The 25444-nt window shown below is 45.1% G+C and overlaps 1 protein-coding gene across 1 annotated transcript in view; it reads right to left on the minus strand.

Annotated features, from left to right (window-relative positions):
* Positions 1–25444, minus strand: part of MYLK (myosin light chain kinase) — a 176846-nt gene that overhangs the window by 146086 nt on the left and 5316 nt on the right. Inside the window, exon 2 of the mRNA XM_014545250.1 lies at positions 23509–23676. Within this exon, the coding sequence (XP_014400736.1) occupies positions 23509–23673 (165 nt within the window). The 5' untranslated portion in view covers positions 23674–23676. The remainder of the gene's footprint in view (positions 1–23508; positions 23677–25444) is intronic.

The following is a 25444-nucleotide window of genomic DNA, read 5'->3' on the forward strand; positions in this document are numbered from 1 at the left end:
ATCCTCTGATATTGACTTTAGCCACTTATAAACTAACTACTCAAAAATTGTTTTCACATCTAGTAGCTATTACCAACTAGAAAAAGCAAATACACACATATGCTTCATCTAGGAATAAATTTTAAAAGTGCAAAGGTACCATATAATAAAAATGTTCTGAAAAACATGAGTTCTTGAGTAAATAAAAAGGAATACTCTGTCCTTGGATTAAAAGTAATCAATTGGATTATACTATTAGATATGACAATGGTAAAAAGCTACAATAATTCAAACTATTTTGGTACTGATATAAGAATACACATACTGATTAATAAAGCAGCCCAAAAAAATCCTAAAACAAACCCTATACATAAGACGTTAGTACATGATAAAAGTGACTTCAAACAAATGGGAAAAGAATGGATTATTCGGTAAGTACAGATAATTTGGGGGGAAAATAATATTTAGAATTCCTAACTCAAACTACACACCAAAACATCCATTTTTATTAAAATGTTAAAAGTTAAAAAAGTAAAACACTAGAAGAGATGCAGATATAATCTTAAGATTCCAAGCATGACACCAATGACAGGAACAATAAAGACTATGGCAATGGTAAAAAGCTACAAAAATTCAAACTATTTTGGTACTGATATAAGAATATACATACTGATTAATAAAGCAGCCCCCAAAAATCCTAAAACAAACCCTATACATAAGACGTTAGTACATGATAAAAGTGACGTCAAACAAATGGGAAAAGAATGGATTATTCAGTAAGTACAGATAATTTGGGGGGAAAATAATATTTAGAATTCCTACCTCAAACTACACACCAAAACATACATTTTTATTAAAATGTTAAAAGTTAAAAAAGAAAAACACTAGAAGAGATGCAGATATAATCTTAGGATTCCAAGCATGACACCAATGACAGGAACAATAAAGATATGTGACCACTTAAATTTTAAATTTTGTACAAAAGCAAAATTACGACCAAAATGAAAAGGTAAACAAACTAGAAATAGTTAAATTATATACAGATACAAAAGTGAAAGATTTTAATACATAAAACATTTATATGACTAAGTAAAAGGAGCACATAAAGAAAGACATAAAGGATATGAAAAGAAACTCATGAGGTAGACAAATATATAAAAATGTTTAATTTAAAAGTAATCGAGCAAATGTAAAATAAAATGTGGTATCGTTCATTAAAGTTTGTTAATTTAATAGGTAAAGTGATTACTACTAGTAGTGATTACAAATCCTTAAACACTGCTTATGCAACAATTTAGCCTTCATCTTTCTTACCTATAAGATACCATAGTAATGTTGATCTTAATGGCTATCTTAACAATTTAGAAATAGGAATAAAAAGACTTAAAAAGATCCAATAAGTCTAAGATCTGCCTTTGGAATTATCAAAAATGCCCATGATGATGGATGTAAGTTTAATTTATGTAAAAGATCAAATATTAGAAATACAAATGTCCAAAACATAGTCCATCTAAAATAATTATGGTAAAACAATAAGATAAAATACTATTCAACTATTAAAAATTATAATCTTGAGGCATGAGAAAATATTTAACTATTGAGTAAAATGGCAGCTGACAAACTATAGTTATTTAATATGCATAATATGATATTAATAACCATATATATTCTCCCTGTTATAAAAGAAAAAATTCAAAGGAAACCCATATAAAATTAAATAGCTACTATCTCTGGTTGGTGGTATTATTTTCTTTTATATACTTTTCTATATTTCCAATTTATTTTTTTTACAATGAACATATTTCACTTTTTAAAAACTTACCTTACTGAAGTTCAAATTATGTAAATTTGCTGCAAGCACATTTATATGCAAGTAAATAAAAGAGAATGGCTGTGAGTAAAAGTCCCCCCAGAAAGGAAGACTTAGGAAATGGCACGCCACACTTGTCTGTAAGAAATTCCGGCTGTGCCCTGGCTGGGTAGCTCAGTTGGTTAGAGCATCGTCTTGAAACACCAAGGTTATGGGTTCAATTTCCGGTCAAGGCACATACAAGAATCAACCAATGAATGCATAAATAAATGGAATAACAAATATCTATCTTTTTTTCTTTCTCTTTCTCTCTCCCCTCCTTCCTCTCTCTCTCTAAAATCAATAAATACAATAAAAAGAAAAAAGAACTTTTGGCTGCAATAGGCATGGCCTGTGGTCACTTGGCAGTTAGCAGCTTGCTCCTGGAAGGTCCTTTGCAGCAGGGGTGGTAAGGTTTCTGAGTGGGTGCTTTGAACAGTGTCCTCATTTCCTAGCTGGTGTGGAGAGGGCTGTTGAGAGGACTTCAAAGGACAATGGCGTCCATCATCACTTGCCCAGCAGGCAGCCCACACCCTTGCCCAGAGAACTTTGCATTGGTTAACTCATCCTGCAAGGCCTGAAGTCAGTGGTTAACTCCAAGCCTTGAAAGAAATACCAACTGGCAGTCCTGGCCAAATCCTCTCTCAGGTTTAACTGGTTTCGATCTTTGAGCTGGAGTCTGGAACGAGGCAGAGTCACCCCTAGTCCGCAGCTGAGGCCGCCAGGGCCTTGGCAGGGTCCTGGGGCTGGGCTCCATCCACAGAGTGAGACAGCTCTGGGGCATGGAAAAGCAGAGGCTGGACGCCAACTGCCTCCCAGCTGTTTTCAATAAGGCTCCACTTCTGAGGTTGCTGGCAGACCTCTGGAAAGATCTGAACCAACTTCACATAATGTTTTCCATCAAACCCACACTTAAGTAATATTCTCTTAACTCATGAACTGCACATGAAACCTTTTTCCTGTCACTTCTCAGCTCCTCTCCCTGAGCAACCTACAAGCAGGTCAGGCCGGGGTTACAACGCTTTTGCAGGGTCAGTGGAGACCACAGCACAGGCCTCGAGGCACTTACCCAAGGACAGAGGGGTTGGACATTTGGCCTCACTACATACACACCACATTATGTACCTCATTTCATTTAAATCCTCCCAATCTCTTAGGAGGTCAGCCTTACCATGCTAATTTTACAGGAAAGAAAAATAAAGTTCAAAGAAGTTAAGTAATTTGTACAAAGTCCCTGATTTCATGTTTTTTCCCCGACAGCCTTGCGAGGAAGTCAAATTAGGATCATGGGCAAGAAAGTTCCAGATATCAAAAGGCTCTTCCAAGACCACCTCATCTTTTGCAAGATATTTTGCCAGGGCACCCCCAGGGAGTATTCTCGAGGGTACAGTTAAGTACCACATCCTTATTTTGCAACTGAATAAATGAATGACTCCGTGATGCCCTGGGATGGATCCCACCTTCTCCATGAGGCCTTCTGAATGCTTCTTGCACATTTTATAGTATTTAGTCTCTGACCATAGGGCACAGGGTTTTGTTCACCAGTGTTGGTTCTTTCACTCACTCCGCCATGGCTTATAGAGCACCTTCCCGGTACAGTGCTAGATATTTGTAGGAGATATGAAGATTATTAAGGACTAATCTCCACTCAGGGAGCACCTATTCTTAGAGGGGATATGGAGAAGACGGCTTTAACACAGATCTGATCCCCTGAACATGTTAAGTGAAAGTGTGTGCTTACATTTTATCACTTCAATCAGGCTGCCTCAGAGCTTAGCGAAGGAAAACCGAGTGCTCTGCGCTGCACATCTCATAGGACCAGCCCAGTCCGCACCTGCCGCACACCCATGTTAGTCAGTGCAGCAGGGGAGCCCCACCTTCGGAAGCCTGCTCTCTGTTGGCGGGACAGGATCCACCCGTAAGGGCTCCTCGTCTAGGATCCAACAAAGACAAATTGACAAACATAGTCTGAATAAGGATTATTCAAATGGAAAGATTAAAATCAATGAATATGCGGGCCAAGAGCTGATGTGCGTAGAAGAGAAGATAAAAACAACAAATTGTTGTTCAAGGCTTGGCCCTGTGTGATTGGAGGAGTCGCTGAGCCTGAAACTCCGTGTCTGACACCAGGACACGGAAGCTGGCACCAGGAAATTAAGCTGGAGAGCGAACAGACAGATACTGGGAAGAATCAGATGAAAGGCAAGCCAAGGCAGGAAGAGCTGATGGAGGGGTACAAGATGCATCTCTCAGATCAGGGAGCACATGGGCCATGCCAAGTGGTGCTCTGTCTCATCGCTTACTGATGGGAGTGGGAGAAAAGATGGGTTTAAAAATGCCCAGAGCCTTTGTCCTAGTGATCCTGGGAGGCAACTAATCAATCCCAAGGAAATAGTAAATATGGAATTGAAAGCTTTGCCTATGAAAATGTTCATCAGAACTTAAGTTATAAAAGGAAATACTGGAAACCATCTAAATAACCAAGAATGGAGGAATGATCCAGTAAATGGTAGCGTATCAAACTTAATGCAGTATTAGACTAACAGTGATTAGAAAAACAAGATGCTGGGTGGAAGAAAATAAGACACAAAACAGTATGAACAATTCTAATTATGACTAAAAGTTACTAAGCACTTATTATATTACATATGTAGCAGAGATAATTAATTTAAATAATGCCACAATATAAGTAATCTATCAATTTTATAGACAGTGGGGTAGTAGGAAGAGCTAAAGTGACTTAAAGAGTCACTAGGTATATTACTCAAGATCACAGCTAGTGAAGGATGTGGCTGAATGCAACTCAAGCCAAACTCCAAGCCTGCCACCCTCCAGCAAGCCACCTCGCCCCCAATAAATACTACAATTATCCCTACACTGACAGCAAAGAAACCCCAGCTTAGCAAAGAAACACAAGACAGAACTATAAAACAAAATTATAATAGTGGTAATATAGCAAAGTAGAACCATGGGTAGTTTTATTCTTTCTATTTTTGCTTGTCTAAGCTTTCTCAAATAGCATATTGTATTTTTTCTTTAAAACATTCTTAAAGTAAGATTTTTAGAGTGGTGCTTTGGGTAGATCAGTGATCCTGACCCTATTACTAATATAATGCCTACCATCTTATTAAGCAACAACTATATGTTACAGACTTCTGCTATTGTATCAATCTTCCTTTTCTCCCAACAAGGCTACAGAGTAGGAATTATTATTCCCAGCTAACCTATGAAGCTTTGAGAAAGAAGTAGAAGAAATTCAAACCCAGATCTCCTTCCTGGCTGCAAAACCTCTACTCTTTTGGCTCTTCCTACTGCCCCACTGCAGGGAGGGTCTTGGTTCCCTGTCCTAATATTCTATGATCATTTGAGCTCTGACAAGCACAAGTTTATAAGCACAGGGCTGGCCACTGCTCCCTGAAGAAGTTGAGGTGACCTAGGCCTCCCAGAGGTACTTACCTTCTGCCACAGCTGGAGTCCCATCTCCCTACGTACCCCACCCCCAAGCCCTGCAACTTTGGAATGATCATGCCTCTTACCTGGCTAGGGGCACTGAGTGACTCAGGAAGCATGACCGAATGTGGAGCAGAGAGCTCTCCGGGCTACAAGGGAGATGAGGTTAGGAGAAACTGGCAGGGGCCTGAGCCAGTTTAGGAACAAGGAAGGGCAGATGACAGAGGAGATCTGAGTTCTGGGGAGGAGAGGGTCATGGAGCAGAGGACCAAGAATGCGCAGGGTCCTCCACTTCTCCTTTAATTAGCCTCCATCTCTTGCTGCCTTTAACATCTGGATAGCACAGGAAACGCACACATCCACAGGTACATGCCATCGGGAGAGCTCCCACGAGGTATATCCCGTGTCTGCATCTCCTGAACAAATGCCGTTACTTTTTAAGGACAAAATGGCTCTTGTACCTGATCATGATTTTCTGGAAGGTTATAGTCAAATCTGTAGCCCGTCTCTAGCAGCTATGAAGACTGTGCAGCACCCATTCCTATGTGCTATTCTGACCCTGCATCTATTATTTCCTCCTTTATTGCTTTTCTCTGACCCCTCACCTCCACCCCAGTAGAGAATCTGAAGTGTTATAAAATGTAACCGATACGTGGCAATGTCACCCCTAAGGGGGTGAAAATTGGTTCAGGGGGAAGAGGCAAGCAACTCTTACTTGTTCTGTATAAAGCACATGTATCACTATACATTGAGTACATACTAGTAAACAGATACCAAGTGCATATTTGAGAACCGCTGGTCAGTAGGAGTCAATCATGTGCTTGAGCAGCCAGCCCATCAGTAAAGAGAACGCCTTCCCCGACACGAGGTTGTCAGGCACATCATCCCCAGAAGTAAAATTACACAAGACGCAGAAGTCCAGCCCCTCCTCGTCCACTGCCTCAGCCATTCCCATGTGCTCCCACCTGTAGTGGAACCTGCAGCCGTGACCTTTGCTTCCATCTCCTGAAACCAACAATCTCTCTCTCATGGCTTAAACAATAACCTGTGTAGGAATGGGGTGTTCAAATGCAGATTCCTTGGTCTCACCTCAGTGGGTCTGGGGGAGAACCTACATGCACCCCGGTGGATTCTGGTGGACCCCACAGTGAGAAACATGACACAGTGTCTCCATGAATGACTCGGGCACCAGGCTGGAGTAGTGCTTGATCTGATTTTATTTTAAAAAGCTTTTCCTCAGATAAGCCATTAATCAAGCACCGGTTTCATCATCTGGGTGCGGGACTGCCCCGCACCGGGTCATGATGTTTTCTGCTTCCAGACACAGTGTCTCCCTCTTCTTTCTGGGCTTCACTGCAGCAGGTCTCCCCGTCCTCCAGCCCAACACAGTGTGACATTTAATGGGGCGGGGTCTGCCCCCGAGCGGCCTCAACGTCCCCTCTGCTCACGGGTGATGCAAGTCCAGCATGACAGGCTGTGGAAAGTATGCTCAGGTGCCTGGCTCCCCTCAGCCTAATGCCTTTTAAATCAGGACCCAGATTTGATTTGCTTTCCCTTGCCTTCCTGGCTCCAGCTCTTCCAGGCTCATTTTTTACTTCCCTGTCAGGCTTCCCAGGGCTTGGGGGCCAAGTGAGCCAAGTTCCCCACACTTTGCAGACAACCCTCCTTCCCAGGCCCTGTGCCCACCACCTAAGCTCCAGCACTGAACAGGCCCCCGCCCTGCTCCCACTGCCTTGGCTGCCCTCAATCCTGCTGGCGTTTCTGAGAGGGGCTGGACCTGCATCTCTTAGAGGAGTCGCTCAGCATGTCAGCAAATGAGAGAAAACGAGTGGGTCTATTTCCCATTCTCTCCACAGTTCAGCTCTGTCAGGACGCGGGCATCTACCTAGTCACCATCTCTGCGCATTCACCCACTTCCATTTCAGAGTGATCTGAGCAGAGACGGGACAGGACTGAACCTAAAGGAGCCAGCAGGTCCGACATGTGGCATCAGAACTCGCATCTTGCCTCCCCAGGCATCATCCCAGCACTCGAGGCTGGTGTGCGTGAAGGGGCAGACTCACAACCTCGGCTGTGTGAGAATGTGCATCCGTTGAACCCAGGGACAGTCTCTCGATCCTCAGTCACCTTTATATCCCAGGTGTGCCAAACATCCTGCATCCAGTTAATGTCTGCTGAACGGAATTAACTTGTAAACTCAACCCGGCCTTCCTGAGTGTCACAACTTCCTGTAGCTCTGGGGTCAGTTGGTAGTCACCCTAATAAAACAATACCTTGTTTAAATTTTATTTTTATGGAATCGTGGAATGTTAGAGCATTAAGGCGCATCTGTCATCTGGTCAGGCCTCCTAATTTATAGATGCGGAAATGAAAGCCCAGAGGTCAGAGTGAGTTATAGGCACAGACCCAGGCACAGGCCGGCCAGCCCAACCCTCCTTCCAGTGCACACCAGTGGTCCTGGGAGCAGCCAGATCCTCATAATAACCATCTGCAAAGGACAACACTTTAGCCCCACCAGGCTGACTGCAGTGTATTTAAACCCACCCTTGTCAGCTACAATCCAACCAGGCCCTACTGAACATCGACCCTGGGCAGGGCACCATCCTAGATGTTGTGGGGAACACAAGAATGAATAAGAAATTCTGTTCACGGGGTGCTCATTCTAGTGACAATTCCATAAATAACCAGCACATAAAGGCAAAGAGAATACAGGACCAGAAAGCCGCGGTGACTGGGAGGGGAGGAGACTGTCGCTGGCAGGGAGAAGCAGGAGGGGCTCTCTGCAGGAGCCTGGGTGGTCCGGACTCCAGGTAGAAAGATGACAGAAGTCAGAGGGACAAAGCCCAGGCCCCGCTCAGGATTGGTGGGGCCCAGGCTGCAGGGCAGTTGGGAAGAGCTAGTCCAGGGGACTGGCCCAAACTATGAAGAACACTAAGTGGCAGGCAGGAGCTGGGACTCAAAACCACGGGGAAGGCTTTTGGGCGGAGAAGAGCTGCTTAAAGAAGAACCTGGCAGCCGATGCAGCCTGGAAGGGCTGAGGGAAGAGCTGCTAGGAGCCCTGGCAGGTTAGCTCAGCCCCATGGTTGGGATCTCACCCCTCAAGCCAGGCCAGACATTCTTCAGCCACGCTGCCCACTAGTGGATGGGCAGATTTAACTCAGGGAAGGTGATTAGAAGCCCTGCCGCATTCTTCAGTCTAATCCCTGAGAGCACTGTGCTCTGAGTCACTGGCTCTCCATTCATACATGTCATCCCACTGAATTCTGCCTATCTTTCCCCAAGTGCTTAGAAATAGAGGGCAGCGCCCTAACCGGTTTGGCTCAGTAGATAAAGCATCAGCCTGTGGACTCAAGGGTCCCATGTTCGATTCCGGTCAAGGGCATGTTCCTTGGTTGCGGGCACATCCCCAGTAGGAAGTGTGCAGGAGGCAGCTGATCGATGTTTCTCTCTCATCAATGTTTCTAACTCTCTATTCCTCTCCCTTCCTCTCTGTAAAAAACCAATAAAATATATTTAAAAAAAAAAAAGAAATAGAGGGCAGGGAAATTAGCACTTTCTACCCTCTAACAAATGCAGACAGCTTTGTTCACTATAAAACGTTATGCAAATGTAGGATACATTATTTAAAATAAGATGCATGCCCTAGCCGATTTGGCTCAGTGGATAGAGCATCAGCCTGTGGACTGAAGAGTCCCAGGTTCGATTCCGGTCAAGGGCATGTACCTTGGTTGCGGGCACATCCCCAGTGGGGAGTGTGCAGGAGGCAGCTGATTGATGTTTCTCTCTCATCAATGTTTCTAACTCTCTATCCCTCTCCCTACCTCTCCGTAAAAAAAAAAAATCAATAAAATAAGATGCAGTCAAAACAAAGTACAAAGAGAACTCCAACACCAAGATGTTGGAAATGAATAAAATAATAAAATGTTAAAGATGGAAACAACTGTCAAGATTATTTGGTCCAACTCCCAGTCTGATTTCTAGATCCCAAATACTCAAGTCCTCACAAATGGTGGTCCAGGGCTCCTTCAACAAGTCTAGTCCTAAAAAATTGATAGTACCTGGCTCTTGGTAAAGTGCTCAATACACTTTGGTTGAATGAATCAAATCCAAACCTTAAAAGCAGAACATTACTTTTTTTAATGATGCAAGACATTAAAATTTTAGAAAATTCACAAGTTGAACAAATAATCTCTCTTACTGGAACCTAGTAAGAGCTGGGACTGAGGTGGGTTTTGTTTTGTTTTAATTTGACATGTGAAATTGGGAACACACACTGCAATATATAAACTATTGAATCTCAGATCACAAAGGCCTTCAGGGTCATTTAATCATCTATATATCTACACTAATAAAAGAGAAACATGGTAATTAGCATACGACCGCTACCCTTCCCATTGGCTAATCAGCATATCCTTATGCAAATTAACTGTCAGCCAAGATGGCGGCCGGCAGCCAGGCAGCTGGAAGCGAACATGAGGCTTGCTTGCTCCAGTGACTGCAGACTCCAACGTTCCCCGCCTCACTTGCAGGCCTCTGAGTTGCAACTCTAAGCAACTATGTACTATGTTGCAAATAAGAAGCTAAACAAAACCCTAGAAACCAGCTTTCAGCCTGCCGGGATCTCAGAGCTGAAGTTATACATTGTTTCGATTATAGAACGGCAAACAAACCAGATACGAAGCCTCAGAGCTAGAGCCAGAGCTAAAGCTGGCCCAGAATAAAATAAAAAAAGAGAAAAAAAAGGAGCGGTTGGGAGCTTCAGTCAACAACCGCCAGCCTGAAAGCAGCCCTCAGCCCCTCACCCAGACTGGCCAGGCACCCCAGTGGGGACCCCCACCCTGAAGGGTGTGTGACCAGCTGCAAACAGCCATCATCCCCTCATCCAGGCTGGCCAGGCACCCCAGTGGGGACCCCCACCCTGATCCAGGACACCCTTCAGGGCAAACCAGCCGGCCCCCAGGCCTCTATCCTATATAGTAAAAGGGTAATATGCCTCCCAGCACCGGGATCAGCGGAGCCACGAGGCCTCTTGGCACCAGATCAGCATGACAGGGGGCAGCGCCCAAACCCCCTGATCGCCCTGCAGCTCTGTGTGTGACAGGGGGCGGGGCCACAACCTCCCTATCCGCCCTGCTCTGTGCGTGACAGGGGGTGGCGCCACAACCTCTGACGGGGCGGCGCCCCAACTCCCCAATCGGCCCTGCTCTGAGCCTGACCAGGGGCTGCACCTAGGGATTGGGCCTGCCCTCTGCCACCCGGGAGCAGGCCTAAGCCAGCAGGTCGTTATCTCCCAAGGGGTCCCAGACTGTGAGAGGGCACAGGCCGGGCTGGGGGACCCCCCTCCCCCCGCCCCCCGAGTGCACAAATTTTTGTGCACCGGGCCTCTAGTATATATATAAAAGGCTAATATGCAAAGTGTCCCCTCGGGAGTTTAACCGGGAGACCGGGAGTTCGATTGCTTGCTATGATGTGCGCTGACCACCAGGGGGTGGTGCGGAACGAAGGGAGGCCCCGGCCAGCAGCCGACAGCCAGGGAAGGAAGGTCCCAGACAGCAGGCGGAAGGCCCTGATTGGCCCTGATCGCCGGCCAGGCCTAGGGACCCTACCCGTGCATGAATTTCGTGCACCAGGCCTCTAGTGATTTTTATAAGAAGGAACCAGACTCGGAGGTATAGTGGTTTGTCAAAGTTTTAAGGCAATTTAGTAGGAACTAGAACTCCAGTCCAGTTTTCTTTCCACATGTCATGTTAATCATCTAATTAATTTTAAACTGTGAAGTGAAGAGTAGAACCTTCGTAGAATGTGGCAAGGGAAAAGAATACTACAGCTGGAAGAGCTAGAATAGGTTTCAGAGAGTAGGAAGTTTAATTTTCTGTTACTAGAAATGAAAACCCATGAGTTACAAGATCACTGATCATGAGGATCCCCTTTTATTTTTATTTGTTGTCCCAAGAGCACAGAGGAAAATCAACTCATGTCGGTCAAGTTTTAAGAAAGTCTAGTTATCAACTTCATTTAAAGTTGGAAGGAAGTTGCATATTATAAAGAATGTGAACATCTTAGGTTCTGCAGAAATTGTGTCTATGTGAAAAAATAAGCCAGACTTTAATGGTATCTCCAAGCCTATATTGATGCCCATTGAATGCCAAACCCGGCACTCATACCTTCTCCCAGGAGCTGCCGTTAGAATAAGAATAGCTTAATCTAGTGTCTCCATCTCTCATTGCTCATTCTGCCACGCAATTTTGTTTCCATTTCAAGGCATACAGTCAAGATAATTTGAAACATGTTAAAATTAATAGGAGCCTAAACAACTTATTAGTAGAGAGACAGATCTACCTAGATCAGCAGTTGCCAACCTTTCGGACCTCGCAGACCACCAGTGGTCCGCAGACCACCGGTTGGCAACCAGTCTTCTCTTCCCTGATGAGTGAACTATCATTGTGAAATTGAATAAATACAAACACTTAAAGAATTTACAACAATAACAAAAATTCTATTTACACGGTTCCAAATCCTCTTCTAATTTTAGGTAACACATCCATGTTGGCATGCGGCAGTGATCATACCATGCACTGTGCTCTTGCTTTGCTTCTCTTTCCACTTCATATTATTCACACACATTTCCATTTATGGATGTAGCTCCCCAAATAACAAGCATGTGACTATGTAACATCTGCCATATTGAAGTGTTTAATGATCTCCTTTTGAGCACAACCTAGTTCCTTTTTTGTTATTTTACATAGTGCTCTGAACATCCTTGTACTAACTACTTTGTCCTTCTCCTTTAAGAGTTAAGTTATAGTGTCAAAGGCAGAATTCTTGGCAAAGCATATCAAGGGTTTTACTGACCCCGTAACATTCTGCCAGTCTGAGCCCCATAAAGGCTGAACCAACAATCAGTGCTCCCAGCAAAGGAAACCTTCAACTATTTCCTTGCAGCCCAATAGTGGGCTCTTGGCATCTTTTGTGTTGCTAGTTTTTCAGGTACTTTCAAGGTATTTTTTTTTTAAATCCTTATTGTTGAAAGTATTACATATGTCCCCTTTTTTCTCCCATGGACCCCTTATAGCCCGCCCCTGCCCCCCACCCCAGGCCTCCACCACCTTATTGTCTGTGTCCATGGGTTATGCATATAAGTTTTTTGGTTGATCTCTTCCCACCCACCTGCCCACCCCTGCCCCCCCTTCCCTCTGAGACTCGACAGTCTGTTCCGTGCTTCTATGTCTCTGGATCTATTTACTTTCGAGGTATTTTAACTTCTACATGTTTAACTGCTCGCAGTGTTGTGTAATGTATTTAATGCAGTGCTATATATTCTTCCACACCCAGACCTTGTCTTCATTTCTTTCAATGTAAACTGTGTATTCATCTTTGACCATTTATGAAATAGAATCTGGACATTAAACTCAGATATATATGCCAAGCCTTTTTAGAGGCAATTTTATTGTGCTATATTTCAATTACAGAAGTAATTCCTATCTACTATTAAAAATTCAAGCAATAAGAATGTGTATAAAGTAAGAGGGGAACGTTGAGGGCATAATAAAATAGAAAAAGGTTTCGTTCCCTCTTAGTCCTCCCCCTCCTTGCAATAGTATCACTTCCCAGATATAACCATTGAAATCATCTTTGCATTCTTAGCATTAAAATCTGTAATTCTAAATAATATACTCCGTATTTGTTTTTTTATTTAAGAATTTAGTCAACACTTAGTGGATTCCCACTATGAATGACAAGGAATTTTGCTGACTTACACTGACTCCCTCTCAACAGTCCTGTTTTGACTTTTTGATCTTCTATTGGACATTAATGACAAGATCACAAACTCAAATGCCTACAGCGTCTGGGCACGATATGCACGTGTAGAAAGTGGGCAGGGACAAGGAATACCACGATGCCCTTCCTGCCCATTTCTTGTTCTCCCACTATTAATATGGGCAAGGTGAGGGGAAAAGCAGTCATCACTGGCAATGGATGCGTGTCCATATGTGAGGCGATGACTAGGAATGGGGGGACTATAGCAACCGGGAAGACACATGCTTAGATGCAGGAGGTAGGACCACTGGCCAACTGTTGCCATGAGGAAATGTTGCCAGATCTTATTTTTGAGAAAAGCCATTTAGAAATGAACTGTATGTATAAGCTTTTCATTTGTAAATGTTAGCTAAATTTTTTGAGAACACCACTGGCCAAACACAAAAGGTCTTTGTGTCAAATATGGCAAATGAGCTGGCCATTTTTGCCCTCTGTCATTATGGTTTTAAGTCCTGTACCTAAACCTCTGCTATGTGATCCATCTGTTTTTGATGGCATCTCCTCACTTGTACTATGAAGACATTGGTGTCCTTATAGCTTTCTCTTCCTTTATTTTCCCACCTCCACCTTACCACCCACTTACCATTCCTTTACTTCTGGCTTGCCAAGGCTCATAGAGCTTACTTTCTGTTCTGTGACTATAACACTTTTGAGCTTGTTCTATGGATTGATTTTTTTAAAACATTTTATTGATACCCATATTATACTGTATAAATATTCTCTTCAACTATCTGGTGGCCATGAATTAACTGTTCACAACTATGACTAAAGAACTAGTTTCCAAATGCAGATGGCTGGAGTGGGTTTCCATCCCAGGGTATAGTGCTGCCTCCCTGACTGGGGGCCTGACTGCAAGCTCCATGGATTGCGTGGAACACACCTACGGGCAGACTTCACTGAGAGCGCGTAAGCAGAGGGCAACTGGACAGACGGTTCGCCCAACACATTTTGCCCCAGGCTTCTAAGATACGGATTAATTTCACACTAGGAGCTTCTATTTTCTTCACATAGATATTAAGTAAACATCCTCTAATGCAGTGGTTCTCAACCTTCCTAATGCCGCGACCCTTTAATAGTTCCTCATGTTGTGGTGACTTCCAATTTCATTGTTACAAATTGAACATAATTAAAGCATAGTGATGAATCACAAAAACAATATGTAATTATATATGTGTTTTCCGATGGTCTTAGGCGACCCCTGTGAAAGGGTCATTCGACCCCCAAAGGGGTAGCGACCCACAGGTTGAGAACTGCTGCTCTAGTAACTTCTGCCCTATACCACTCCTCATCTCCAAATCCTTTCATCTCAAATGTGCGGCTCTCACTTCTGCTGGAGCTTCACACCTTGTATGTTATGAGCAGTAATGATATATCCTTCAAGGTGGTCCCAAGAAAATTCTCATCCACTAATGCCCCCTCTCCTGTTCTCAGTGCAATTCTGAATTCATTCTCATTATAATCTTTTATGCTCATTTCAATGGCATATTTGCAGGGAGGAGGAGTTAATAAGTCTGTTTTATCCAGTATTTTGAACCAGAAGTGGCCACCAACTGCTGACAACTGCAGTTTCAACAATACTCGGCCTGTCACTTCCCATTCTGCTGCCTTTGCTCTGAATACCTCAGGAACTCAGTGACACATGGCAGCCCCCACCAACCTCCCTGCCGTGAGAAGCTCTGGAACAGACAGCAAGGGAAATTTTGGGAGCACGTTCCAACTTGCCAGGATACCAAGATTACCATTCTTCAACACAAATGGACGACAAAAATCCTTTCTCAAGAGATTACATTTTTCTTTGGATGAATCTTATGCCCTAAGTAAATTCTCAAGAATGTAATGTCTTATTTCTCTTGTGAATGGAACAATTATTAACATACTGTCTAGCTGTGGCTCTCTGGTGTATGGGACCTGAATTCGGTCAGCCCTGTACAATAGCACAACATAGTACTTGTTGCTGTTGAGCACTTAGAATGTGGCTAGTGTGGCTGAGAAACTAAATATTTGATTCAATTTAATTTTATTATTATTTTTTGTTGTTGTTAACCTCACTCGAGGATATTTTTCCCATTGATTTTTAAAGAGAGAGTAGAAGGGAGGGAGGGGGAGAAAGAGAGAAACATTAATGTGAGAGAGACGCATCAATTGGTTGCCTCCGCATGCACCCCAACTGGGGCCAGGGATCGAACCTGCAACCCAGGTACATAACCTTGATCAGGAATCGAACCTGTGACCCTTCAGTTCAAGGGCCAACACTCTAACCACTGAAAAACACTGGCCAGGGCCTAAATTTTTTTTATCTTAATTAGTCCTAACCTAAATTTAAATAGCCACATGTGGCTAGTAGTTATTCTTGAACAACTCATTCTCATTGAGGAAACAAAAGACAATAAACAATAACTAATAAAATTATAAATTGGCAAAAAGTAAAAATGTAACATATGTAAGTATAGAAATTCAGAGGAGGGAGCAATTGAAGGTTAGAAAGTTCAGGATTAGATCTATGAGGTAGATCTATGTGCTAACGTAAAAAAAAAATGCCAAAAGATGTTAAGTAAAAAGAGCAAGCTGCAGATGTTTGTATGTATGTTGGTCCACTTATAAATATTGTCATATATATGTACATAGATTTATAGTTATAGATCACATATAGATACATGCTTATTTTTCATAGGACATTTCTAGAAGGATACCCTAATTGCTGATGGTGGCCACCTACAGAGAATAGAAGTAAAGTTCAAGGAAAGTCACATTTTTACATTGTTTGAATTTTTGTTTTAAAAATAGTTTAAGATTTAAATCATTTTTTTCTTTATAACAAAGTTATAGGCACAGCGATGATGAATGGATAATACATTTTTAAAAGGCCAAAGCAGTCAGCTCTTTCCCGTGGTTATTACTCATGAATGATCTTATGTGATTATTGGGAATATTCCACATCCTATTACCATGGCTCTTCTGTCCTCTAATAAAATGCTTTAAAAAGAAAACATACTTACTTAAAGAAAGCAGCCTGAAAGAGATAGAATGTAAATTGGACCTTGAGGCCAGATAGAATCGAGAGAAGGAAGGGCATTCTAGATTAAGGCATAGCCAGAAAGGGGGAGCAGGGATGCAGGCATACGGGTGGGGAACAGTGAGGGCAGGGAGTGAGGTGGGGTGAAGGGAGAAGCCCCTATAAGAAGCCTAGGACCAAAGCCCTATAAGTTTGACAGCAAGACGTCTGGAGTCTTAGACCCAACCACCTTGGTTCTTGGGGAACCAAATATTTACTGAGTGCCCATCATGTGGCAGGTATTGTAATAAATAAGAAACAGTCACAAGTTCAAGGAACCATGTGAAAGGGATGGCATCACAATGAGGACTACAAAGTCTGGACCGCAAAGTACTGCCTATCATTTACTGATGTAACCTTGGCAAGTTTTGTAATTATTCTGATCCCCCAGGCTCTTCCTCTATAAAAATGGGGATAAAGCCACTTAAAAGTCTTTATTGTTGAAAGTATTACATGTCCCCTTTCCCCCTCATTTACCCCTTCTAGCCCACCCTTACCCCCCACCCCAGGCCTCCACCACCCTACTGTCTGTGTCCATGGGTTATGCATAAATGTATACAAGTTCTTTGACTGATCTCTTCCCACCCCCTCCCCCTCCCACTCCTTCCCTCTGAGATTCTACAGTGTGTTCCATGCTTCTACGTCTCTGGATCTATTTCGTTCATAAGTTTATTTTGTTCATTAGATTCCACATATGAGTGAGATCATGTGATGCTTGTCTTTCTCTGACTGGATAAAGCCGCTTTACCATGAGGATAAAATGCCTGAGGTTACATGCCTAGCCCCAACAGGGCACCAACAAATGCCAGTCCCCGTCCTATCATACTCTGCCCCCATCCCTAACCCCAAATCGATAGATAGGGGAGACCAACTATTTTCTTGGCTACCCTTTCTCCACAGAAGTGATACCAGAACCAAGTTCCTGTTGTGTGTGAGTTGGCTGGGCGAACGGGGCTGGGTCTCTGCAGACAGTGACAGAGTCAGGGTGATGGTACATGGCCTTGTAGGCAGTGACGGAGAACCCCCTCCATTGTTCAAGGACTTGAGCAGGGGGTGACACGGGCAGACGCCACTTGAGGAGGATTGCTTAAGCAGCAGTAGGAGGGACACACTAGAAAGACAGGATTCAGGAAGTAGGAAACCAGCTTTCAAGCCACTCCAAGCCTCATCTTAATCTCCTCTAAATTCCTATAATACAAACTATTTATTGAACTATTCCAAGCATTGAATTATTCACTGTCATATCCTACTGTTTATATGCACATGCTTTTCTCCAGAGCCACATCATTAAGACTCCTGAGGACAGAGAGCAGATCAGCTACTTCCTTCCAATTTCTCAGGGTGGCGGAGTGCTTCTGAGTGGGAAGTGAACTGGGAAGAAGTTGTGGGGGGAGGATATTACTACTGGCTAATGTGGAAACTGAGGAACGATTCAGGCTTTCATGGGGCAGGTCTTCTTGGGTCCCTTCCTCTACCCTCCACGACTTAAACATAAACCTGCCTTGATGAGGCCAGGCTAGCCCTTGAAGGAGAGGCCCACGTCAACACCAAGAACCCCAGCCTGGACGGAAACTTCATTCAGCTGCACTTTTCAAAAGGCACTAAGCATCAGCTCATTTGATCTACAGCACAGTCAGGGCCTATCACTATGTTTGCTTTTTCTGATAAGAATGAATTCCAGGGCTAAGGGGAAGAAATCTCCCGTAATTTCAGCATTTTTGCCACCATCGCTCCTTTCGTACTTAACTGTGGTGGGGAAGCAGCTCGCCGACACTTGAGCCGCCTGCATGGGCCACAGAACAGCTAGAGGAGTTTCTTTCAGCCCCTGGCCCTGGCTGTCTGTGCATCGAGGCCCCTGTGCCCCAGGGCCGAGCAGTGCTCACAGGCAGTGGCACAGGACAGCGCACCACTCTTCCCATCCCAGCTGCTTCCTGCACTGAGGGGTCCTCTTATCCATGTGGGGGGACAACAGAACCCCGCATCCAAGTTGTATCTACCTTCTCATCCCCCCAGGCAAATGGGTGCCCCACTCATCTTCTCCTGGGAGGAGGCCACACAGGCCTTGGAAGTGGGCTCAGGGCCATTTGGTAAAGAATTCTGGGGTCCTGGGGGCCAGAACATGGGGGATGATATGGCTGCAGTAGCACATGCCTGGGGTAGACAGGTCCCCTGCTCTGAGACCAGGGTAGAGCAGGAAGAAGGAACAGGGGTTTCGAGAACATGAGCTCAGGTTGTCTGGGTCTCACGGTGGCTCTGATGAGATACAGAGCCACCGTTTCAGGGGTTCCTGAAAAGACAGCCTCCTTGAGCTCTAGGCTGGCAGAGTCCGAAAAGGAATGTAGTTTTGGCCCGTTCGGTAGACTCTGATCAAATAGCAGTTGTTCTACAGAGACATTAACTTACCACTTGACTCCACGCGGTTGCCTTCCACTCAGAAACCCTAGACCCTGTTGGTTCAAGCCAGACGGCCACAGCCAAGGAGGAGCAGATCCTTCTAGAATGCTTGACTGCAGGGCCACGTTCAACTCATAACAGGGTACTCCCCTCACTGCTGGCAGACTGGGTAAGGGTCTGAAAGTGTCCTCAGTGCTTCTCTGTGCTTTGACTGCTTCCCTATTTATCCCCATCATTTAAAGAGACAGTGCCTCCACATGCATCTTATTAGGTGTTTATCAGTTAGGAATACTTTTTGTAAAAGTTCCAGTGTGAATGATCACAGCCAAAGATCCTATCTGAGAAAGTCTTTAAGCCTTAGGATTTTTTTCTCTTAGCGACTGGTCTTCGTGCTCTATCCACTGCTGACCCCTCCCGACACACACACACACACACACCAACCAACCTTAGTATTCTGGCTTGTTGCCTTGTGGTTTTAATGTGGCTGCCTGAGCACCGGGTATCATATCTGTATTCAAGACTGGAAGGTGGGGAGGGGTGGAATATGAGAGCAGCAGTAATGACCTTTTCTTAAAAAAAAGAAGAAGAAGAAGAAAAAGAAAAAATCAGAAAAGCAAGAACTTTCCCAGAAACTCCCTAGCAGACTTCAACCAGAATGTGTCATTGCCACACTTAGCTGCAAACGAAAGCCCTACAGTGGCCTCTACAGTGGAGAAGGGCAAGGGCAAAGGGACTGGTAATGGGTTATGTGTTGGCTGTCCAATGTATCTGCCACAAACTAGAAAAACCCTAGTAGATGTGAGGGACTGAGACCCACAGAGCCGAACATCTCATAGTTCAGGGCGTCTCAGAAAAGACATGAACCACAAGGGGCACCTGTGGCCCCATCTTAATGTCACCAAGTCTTCTTGCTAGAAAGGGGTGTTTTATTGGAGAAAAGGGTTCATTTAAGTCCTTGGCTTAAAAATAGGCCTAAAAAAAGGAAAAGGGGGCAGGACGGGCAGCCGTTTTTACCTCTTTCAGGAATAAAAACAGAAAGCGCAGTTCGAACCAACCTCTAACTGCCAGCGTCAGGAGGTGGCAGGAAACAAACCTTTACAGCTTTCTCACATCGGTGGTGTCCACTGTATTTCTACAGTCATGGGAGGCCCCTGCCCCCACATCCTAGGACCCTCACACCCAGGCTCCAGGACTCAAGCTGTTGGTGGCAACTTTAAGGAGGGAAGGGTGGGGGGAGAGGAAAGCTGGCAGAGCTTCGGGAGGCACCACATGGAAGAGAAGGACTCCTGGCAGCTACAGTGGGCACCAGCCTGGGCCCAAGTAGTAGCTTGAAGGTTTAATTTTTAAAAGTCACTCACTTGTAAGAGATTCCCTAAGAGCCCAGTGACTGAAGAGTTGAGGTCCTGAGGTTATTGGAAACCTGACGCAGGACTTGTCTGGTGCAGAATGAGCATCTAGAACAGGACCTGGAGGGAGGAGTCAGGTGCAGGCAGGGTCAAGCGGCCGCAGCAATGAAGTCAGAGAACCACGGACCATGCTCAGTGGGTAACCCCCTTGGAGCTCAGGCTTCCATATCTAGCAACTCCTGCTCAACGCCCATGTCACTTCAGGTTCACACTGCCTTACCCTTCCCTTTGCTGAGGGCTCCAGGTCAGGAACACCCCTGACAACTTCATCTCTGGTGTCAAAACAACCAGCTTCCTCATTCTAGAATCATCTGAGGTGGCCTTTCCCCAATGCAAAATGTCCCTTTGTGTCCCTGCTGCAGTGATAACACACACTCGCAGCACGCTAGTTTACAGAGCACTTTCTATGACAGCCTTTCCCTCTGCGTTTCTCTCTGCAAGTCTGCAGCTGGAGCCTGGCACTCCCTCTAACATCTCTCCGGAACCGTCTTCCTTTTGTGCCCACCGTTCACCAGCACGCTGCCATGGTGCTGTTCTGGGTTAGTCCCAGGCAGGTGGTAAGCGGTAAAGTAGCTCTGCAGACTGACTTCTTAGCAGCACATTCATTTTAACATGTAGTCCACATGTGACATATGTCAACTATTTCATCAAAATTAACAAAACTTTCACATAGAGACTGCTATACTTTAAGAAGACTGCAACCAAAATTGTGAATGCATTAAATGACACTGGATTGTTTTGTTTAAGGTGGTTACATTTACATTATGTGAATTTGACCTCATTTAAAAAATACTGTTACTATACTTTTTAACTTTATTAAGTGCATTTACCATTTTCTTCTTCAGCTCATTTTCTTTTTATATCCCTGTAGGCTAGAAATGCAGAAACAACTAGTTGTTTATTCTCCGACTAGAGGCCCGGTACACAAAATTCATGCACAGGCAGGGTCCCTAAGCTTGGCCGGCGATCAGGGCCAATCTGCAGGGCGAATGGCAGGGTGATGGGGGGAGCGGGGCGCTGCACACATGCTGGCCCCACCCCCACCACCGCTGCCGCCAGTCGCCTCCCTCTGCCTGCTGGCACCGCCTTGGCTGGCCTGGTGCCACCTGCTTGCTGCCCCCCCAACCCCCGCCCACCGGTCATTCTGCAGGTCATTCTGCCGTTCGGTTGATTTGCGTATTAGAGTTTTATATAGATAGGTAAGGAAATAGATCCTTAGAAGGTGTGACCTCTCCAACCAGACAATGACAGCAACAAAGGACTCCAGTGCTGGCTCCTGGGCCAGTGTCCATTCCTTGACAGTTCCAAATCAAATAACTCAAAGGCACGATGACCTCAAAGTCACAAAGGAAGCAAGGGCACCAACATACTCTAAGGAAGCGAAGTCATTTCTTCCTCTCCAGTCTGTCTGAATTTGAGGAAGGCGGTCATCTCAGAGGCAGAGGGCAAGAGGGTGGGTATAGAGATGAGATCAGTTTGCAAAGCCATCTTTAAATTTTTCATTTTTTATTTGTGAGTGCAACTTTAGTGTTTTATAATGTATTCACAGAGTTGTGCAACCATCATCACCATATGATTTCAGAACATTTTCATCATCCCCAAAAGAAACCACGGGCCCATTAGCAGTCCCTCTTCACTGCTCCTCCCCAGCCCCTGGCAACCACTAATCCACCTTCTATCTCCATAGGTTTGCCTCTTCTGGACATTTCATATACATGGAATCATTCACTATGTGGCCTTTGTGTCTGGCTTCTTTCACTTGTCATGATGCTTTCAGTGTTCATTCATGTTGAAGCATGTATCAGCACTTCCTTCCTTTTCATGGCTATCCAAGTGCTTTCTAACCCCCTAGGGATTTTTCCTGTTGCATCTGCCCTGCCAGCTGTGGGGATGTGGGGGGATTGCAGCCAGAACAACAGAAAAGAGCCTTCATCCTGGTGGTGCCCAGAGAGAAGAAACAGACCCTTCAGCAGCATCACCACCCTTCTCCACAAACTTCCTCAGATAACAGACACAACAAGGACTGTTATGTCACAACTACCAGCCAGCAGCCTTCACTAGACAGGCCTGTGTGAGCACATGGTGCAGGGCCTCCCGGGCCATTTTCAAAGCACAACCCCTGCACTCTCTCCAGAGGATCACCAGCCAAACTTGGCACCTGAACAAAGGCAGGGCCCAGTGTCACCTGGGAAGAGTGAGGTGCTCAATCCCTTCCTTCTACAAGCTTTCAGGGGCCTGCTCCTGAATTGTGCTATTGACCCTTGTACAATATGCGGGTTAGGGGCACTGACCCCCAAACAGTTGAAAATCCACATGTCATTTAATTCAGCTCTCCGTGTCTGTGGATTCCCAACTGCAAATAAAAAATACTGTTTTCAATCCATGGTTGGCTGAATCCACAGATACGAAACCTGGGGATACAGAGGGCTGACTGTATATTTCTTGGAAAAAATCCACGTATAAATGGACCTCGTAGTTCAAACCCATATTTTTCAAGGGTCAACTGTAGATTCACAGTGCAACCTATGAATTTCCCACCACCTCAGTTGTCTTTTGCTCCTATCAAAGTCCTCTAGCTTCAAAAGCATTTCCTGGGGTAGACCCCCGTGTTGAATCCAGGACAACCATTACCTGCAAATCCCCTGACTTCCACATGCATCTCCACATCAAGTGGATGACTTGATTTCCTAGTGGTCTGAGGCAGCAGCTCACTGAAAGTCTCTCCAATTGGGCATAACACCAGATATTCTGATAGCTAGTCTTCAATGCTCCCACCTTCTTCTCCCTTCTAGTACAAGATGGACAAGGGATTACCATGCCCATGTGTAGCAGAAGAAATGGGGACCCGGTAAAGGAAAGGGACCAATATGCATTAGCAGAAGATAAAGGGTCCTACCTCCCATCCCATTGCACTGGGTGTACCAAGTGGACACAGGAGAAGGCTAGCTAACTAAACACTCCTTCCAGGGAGAAAGGGAAAGAAACATTATAGTCAGTTTTTAATTGTCCATATTCCAAGGCACTTATTTAAACCCAAGCTGTGCGCTTCCTGCCACCAGCATATGTGTTCTCCTATAACAGGGGTGGGCAAACTTTTTGACTCGAGGGCCACAATGGGTTCTTAAACTGGACCGGAGGGCCGGAACAAAAGCATGGATGGAATGTTTGTGTGAACTAATATAAATTCAAAGTAAACATCATTACATAAAAGGGTACGGTCTTTTTTTTTTTTAGTTTTATTCATTTCAAACGGGCCGGATCCGGCCCGCGGGCCATAGTTTGCCCACGGCTGTCCTATAATCAGGTATTGCATACCCAGACATGACCTACATTAACAGCAAAACATTTTGGTGTCCCTCCACACCCCCTCCCTGAAGTCCTCCAACATAGCAAAGTCATAAAAAAATAAATAGGGCAAATGGCATACATTCACTTTACATGTGGATCCAAAACAAACCAGGTGCTCTACCAGGTCCATCCTGATGAGGAAAAGGCTCCAGAAGGAGTCTAACCCCCCCGCCCCCATCTCCCCCAAGCCTCCCATCCAGCCCACATCTTACCCTCCCTTCAAACTTGGCGGTGGCTCCTTCTCTGATGCAGAGGTTCCGAGGGGGCAGAATGAAAGCAGGGGCCTCGGTCAGGGGCATGGAGCCGACTCTCGAGGGATCCACACTGAGGGAGGTTTTAGAAACGTGTGCCGAGGCAGCCAGCTTCACATCCCCCATAGTCTGCAAACAGGAAGGAAGACAGGTCAGACGAGACAAAGCACAGTCCTGTTTCTCCTCAGGCAGCAGCAGGCCCAGTGTGCTTGCTGGGCCTGGGATTGTGAGTTTCACACGGAGCGGGTGCCCCGTTAGGTCAGGGTCCACCTGGAGCTCTTCTGGGAATGAGAGGCTCTGTGTCCTCCGCACGCACGCAAGGCTGCCAGGGTGAGGCCCAGCTGGTCTCAGACGCCAGCTCCCAGGGCCATGCCCTGGCCTCTGCAAAACCCCATGGAAAACTTCCAGGAAAGCGGCAGCTGGGGTAAGAACAGAGAAACCAAACAGTCCGCCGAGTTTTTACAATACGTATCTAAAATCGGTATATATCAGTCATTGACCCTTCAGAATCAACATCTACATTAGGCATTTGTGGCAGAAAGGAAAAGCTGCTTTTGCTTGCACCATGAGAACTCACAAGCTAAAGAAAAACAGGATACAGACTCCAAGAAAGAAAGTAGTTTGGGATTCATATGACAGGATTCTGGGTGAGGTGAGTGTGTGTGGCTGAATGAAGGGAAGGAAGGCTAGGGAGGACATCCTACTTTTGGGGACAAGACTGTGAAAAAGCCTCAAGGGTCACAGGACAGCAGAGAAGAGAGTGTTTTAAGATTATCTAGGTGAACTCCTTCGTTTATAACTGAGGCCCAGAAGGTAAGTCACTTGCCCAGAGACATCCCGGAGAGAACACCTTGGGTTCTGACTCCCCACCCAGGGCCTCGCTGGGACTAGACAAGATGCCTATCAATGGGGACTGGCAGAGTCAGCTGACCCAAAGAGACAGGACTGACTCCAGAAGAGGGATTAGTAACAGGCAGGAATCCACGTTCTCCGTTACCACAGAAACCGGCTCTGGCTCTCATAAAGAGAGAAAGGGTCCCTTCCCTTAGGAAGATGGAGTTAGGGGAGAGCTCCCTAAATCCAATGGAAAGTCTGGAGAACCAGGCTAGGAACACAGGCATCAGTGACGGAATCTGAGTGGTCAGATCCCAGCCAAGCTCACTGGACACCCTCAACCACCACCTAGAATACATCCCAGGTAGCCCTGCTCCAGGTTCAAAGTCCAGGTGGAAGCTTCACCAGGCTGGGAAGGCTCCAGGTTGGGACCATGTCTTAATGCTCTACAGAATCCACGACTCCTGGCCTACTGCAGGCATATGACAAACCTCCGCTCAACGGAAGAGGAACAATATGTCTAGTTTTTATGTTCTGTTCACTTTTTGGGGATCTTTAGTCACACATTTAAATCCCACACTGTGAGTTGGGTGAGCATGTAATTAGTTTGTTTAAATTTAATAACATCTAATAAAAATAAAATGGAGATAATATTTTGAAGTTGAAGTTAAAATAACAAACACCTAGATTTGTTTAACAGGGCACATCCTGCTGGACAGATCCAGCTTTCTCTTTCACTAATACCATATTAGCTTTGCAAACAAAATCCCTTCCAAAAGGTTCGCTGCAGTCGGCAATAATGAAAGCAAACCTTATGTAGCACTTTATGTACGCCAGGAGCTGTTGTAAGCACTTTATAAATAATAGCTCATTTGCTCCTCACAACAACACTGTAAGATAAATAATCCCATCACCCCTATTTTATGGATTAGAAACCTATGTGCAGAGAGATTCAGAAATTTGCCCAAGGTCTTGGCATTGAATAGGGGGCAGGACTGGCACTTGAACCCAGGTGTCTGGCACCAGAGCCCTTATTCTTAACCACTGGGCCCTCTGACCTCTT

Source organism: Myotis brandtii, unplaced genomic scaffold, assembly GCF_000412655.1.
Source record: "Myotis brandtii unplaced genomic scaffold, ASM41265v1 scaffold4, whole genome shotgun sequence".
Lineage (NCBI taxonomy): Eukaryota > Metazoa > Chordata > Mammalia > Chiroptera > Vespertilionidae > Myotis > Myotis brandtii.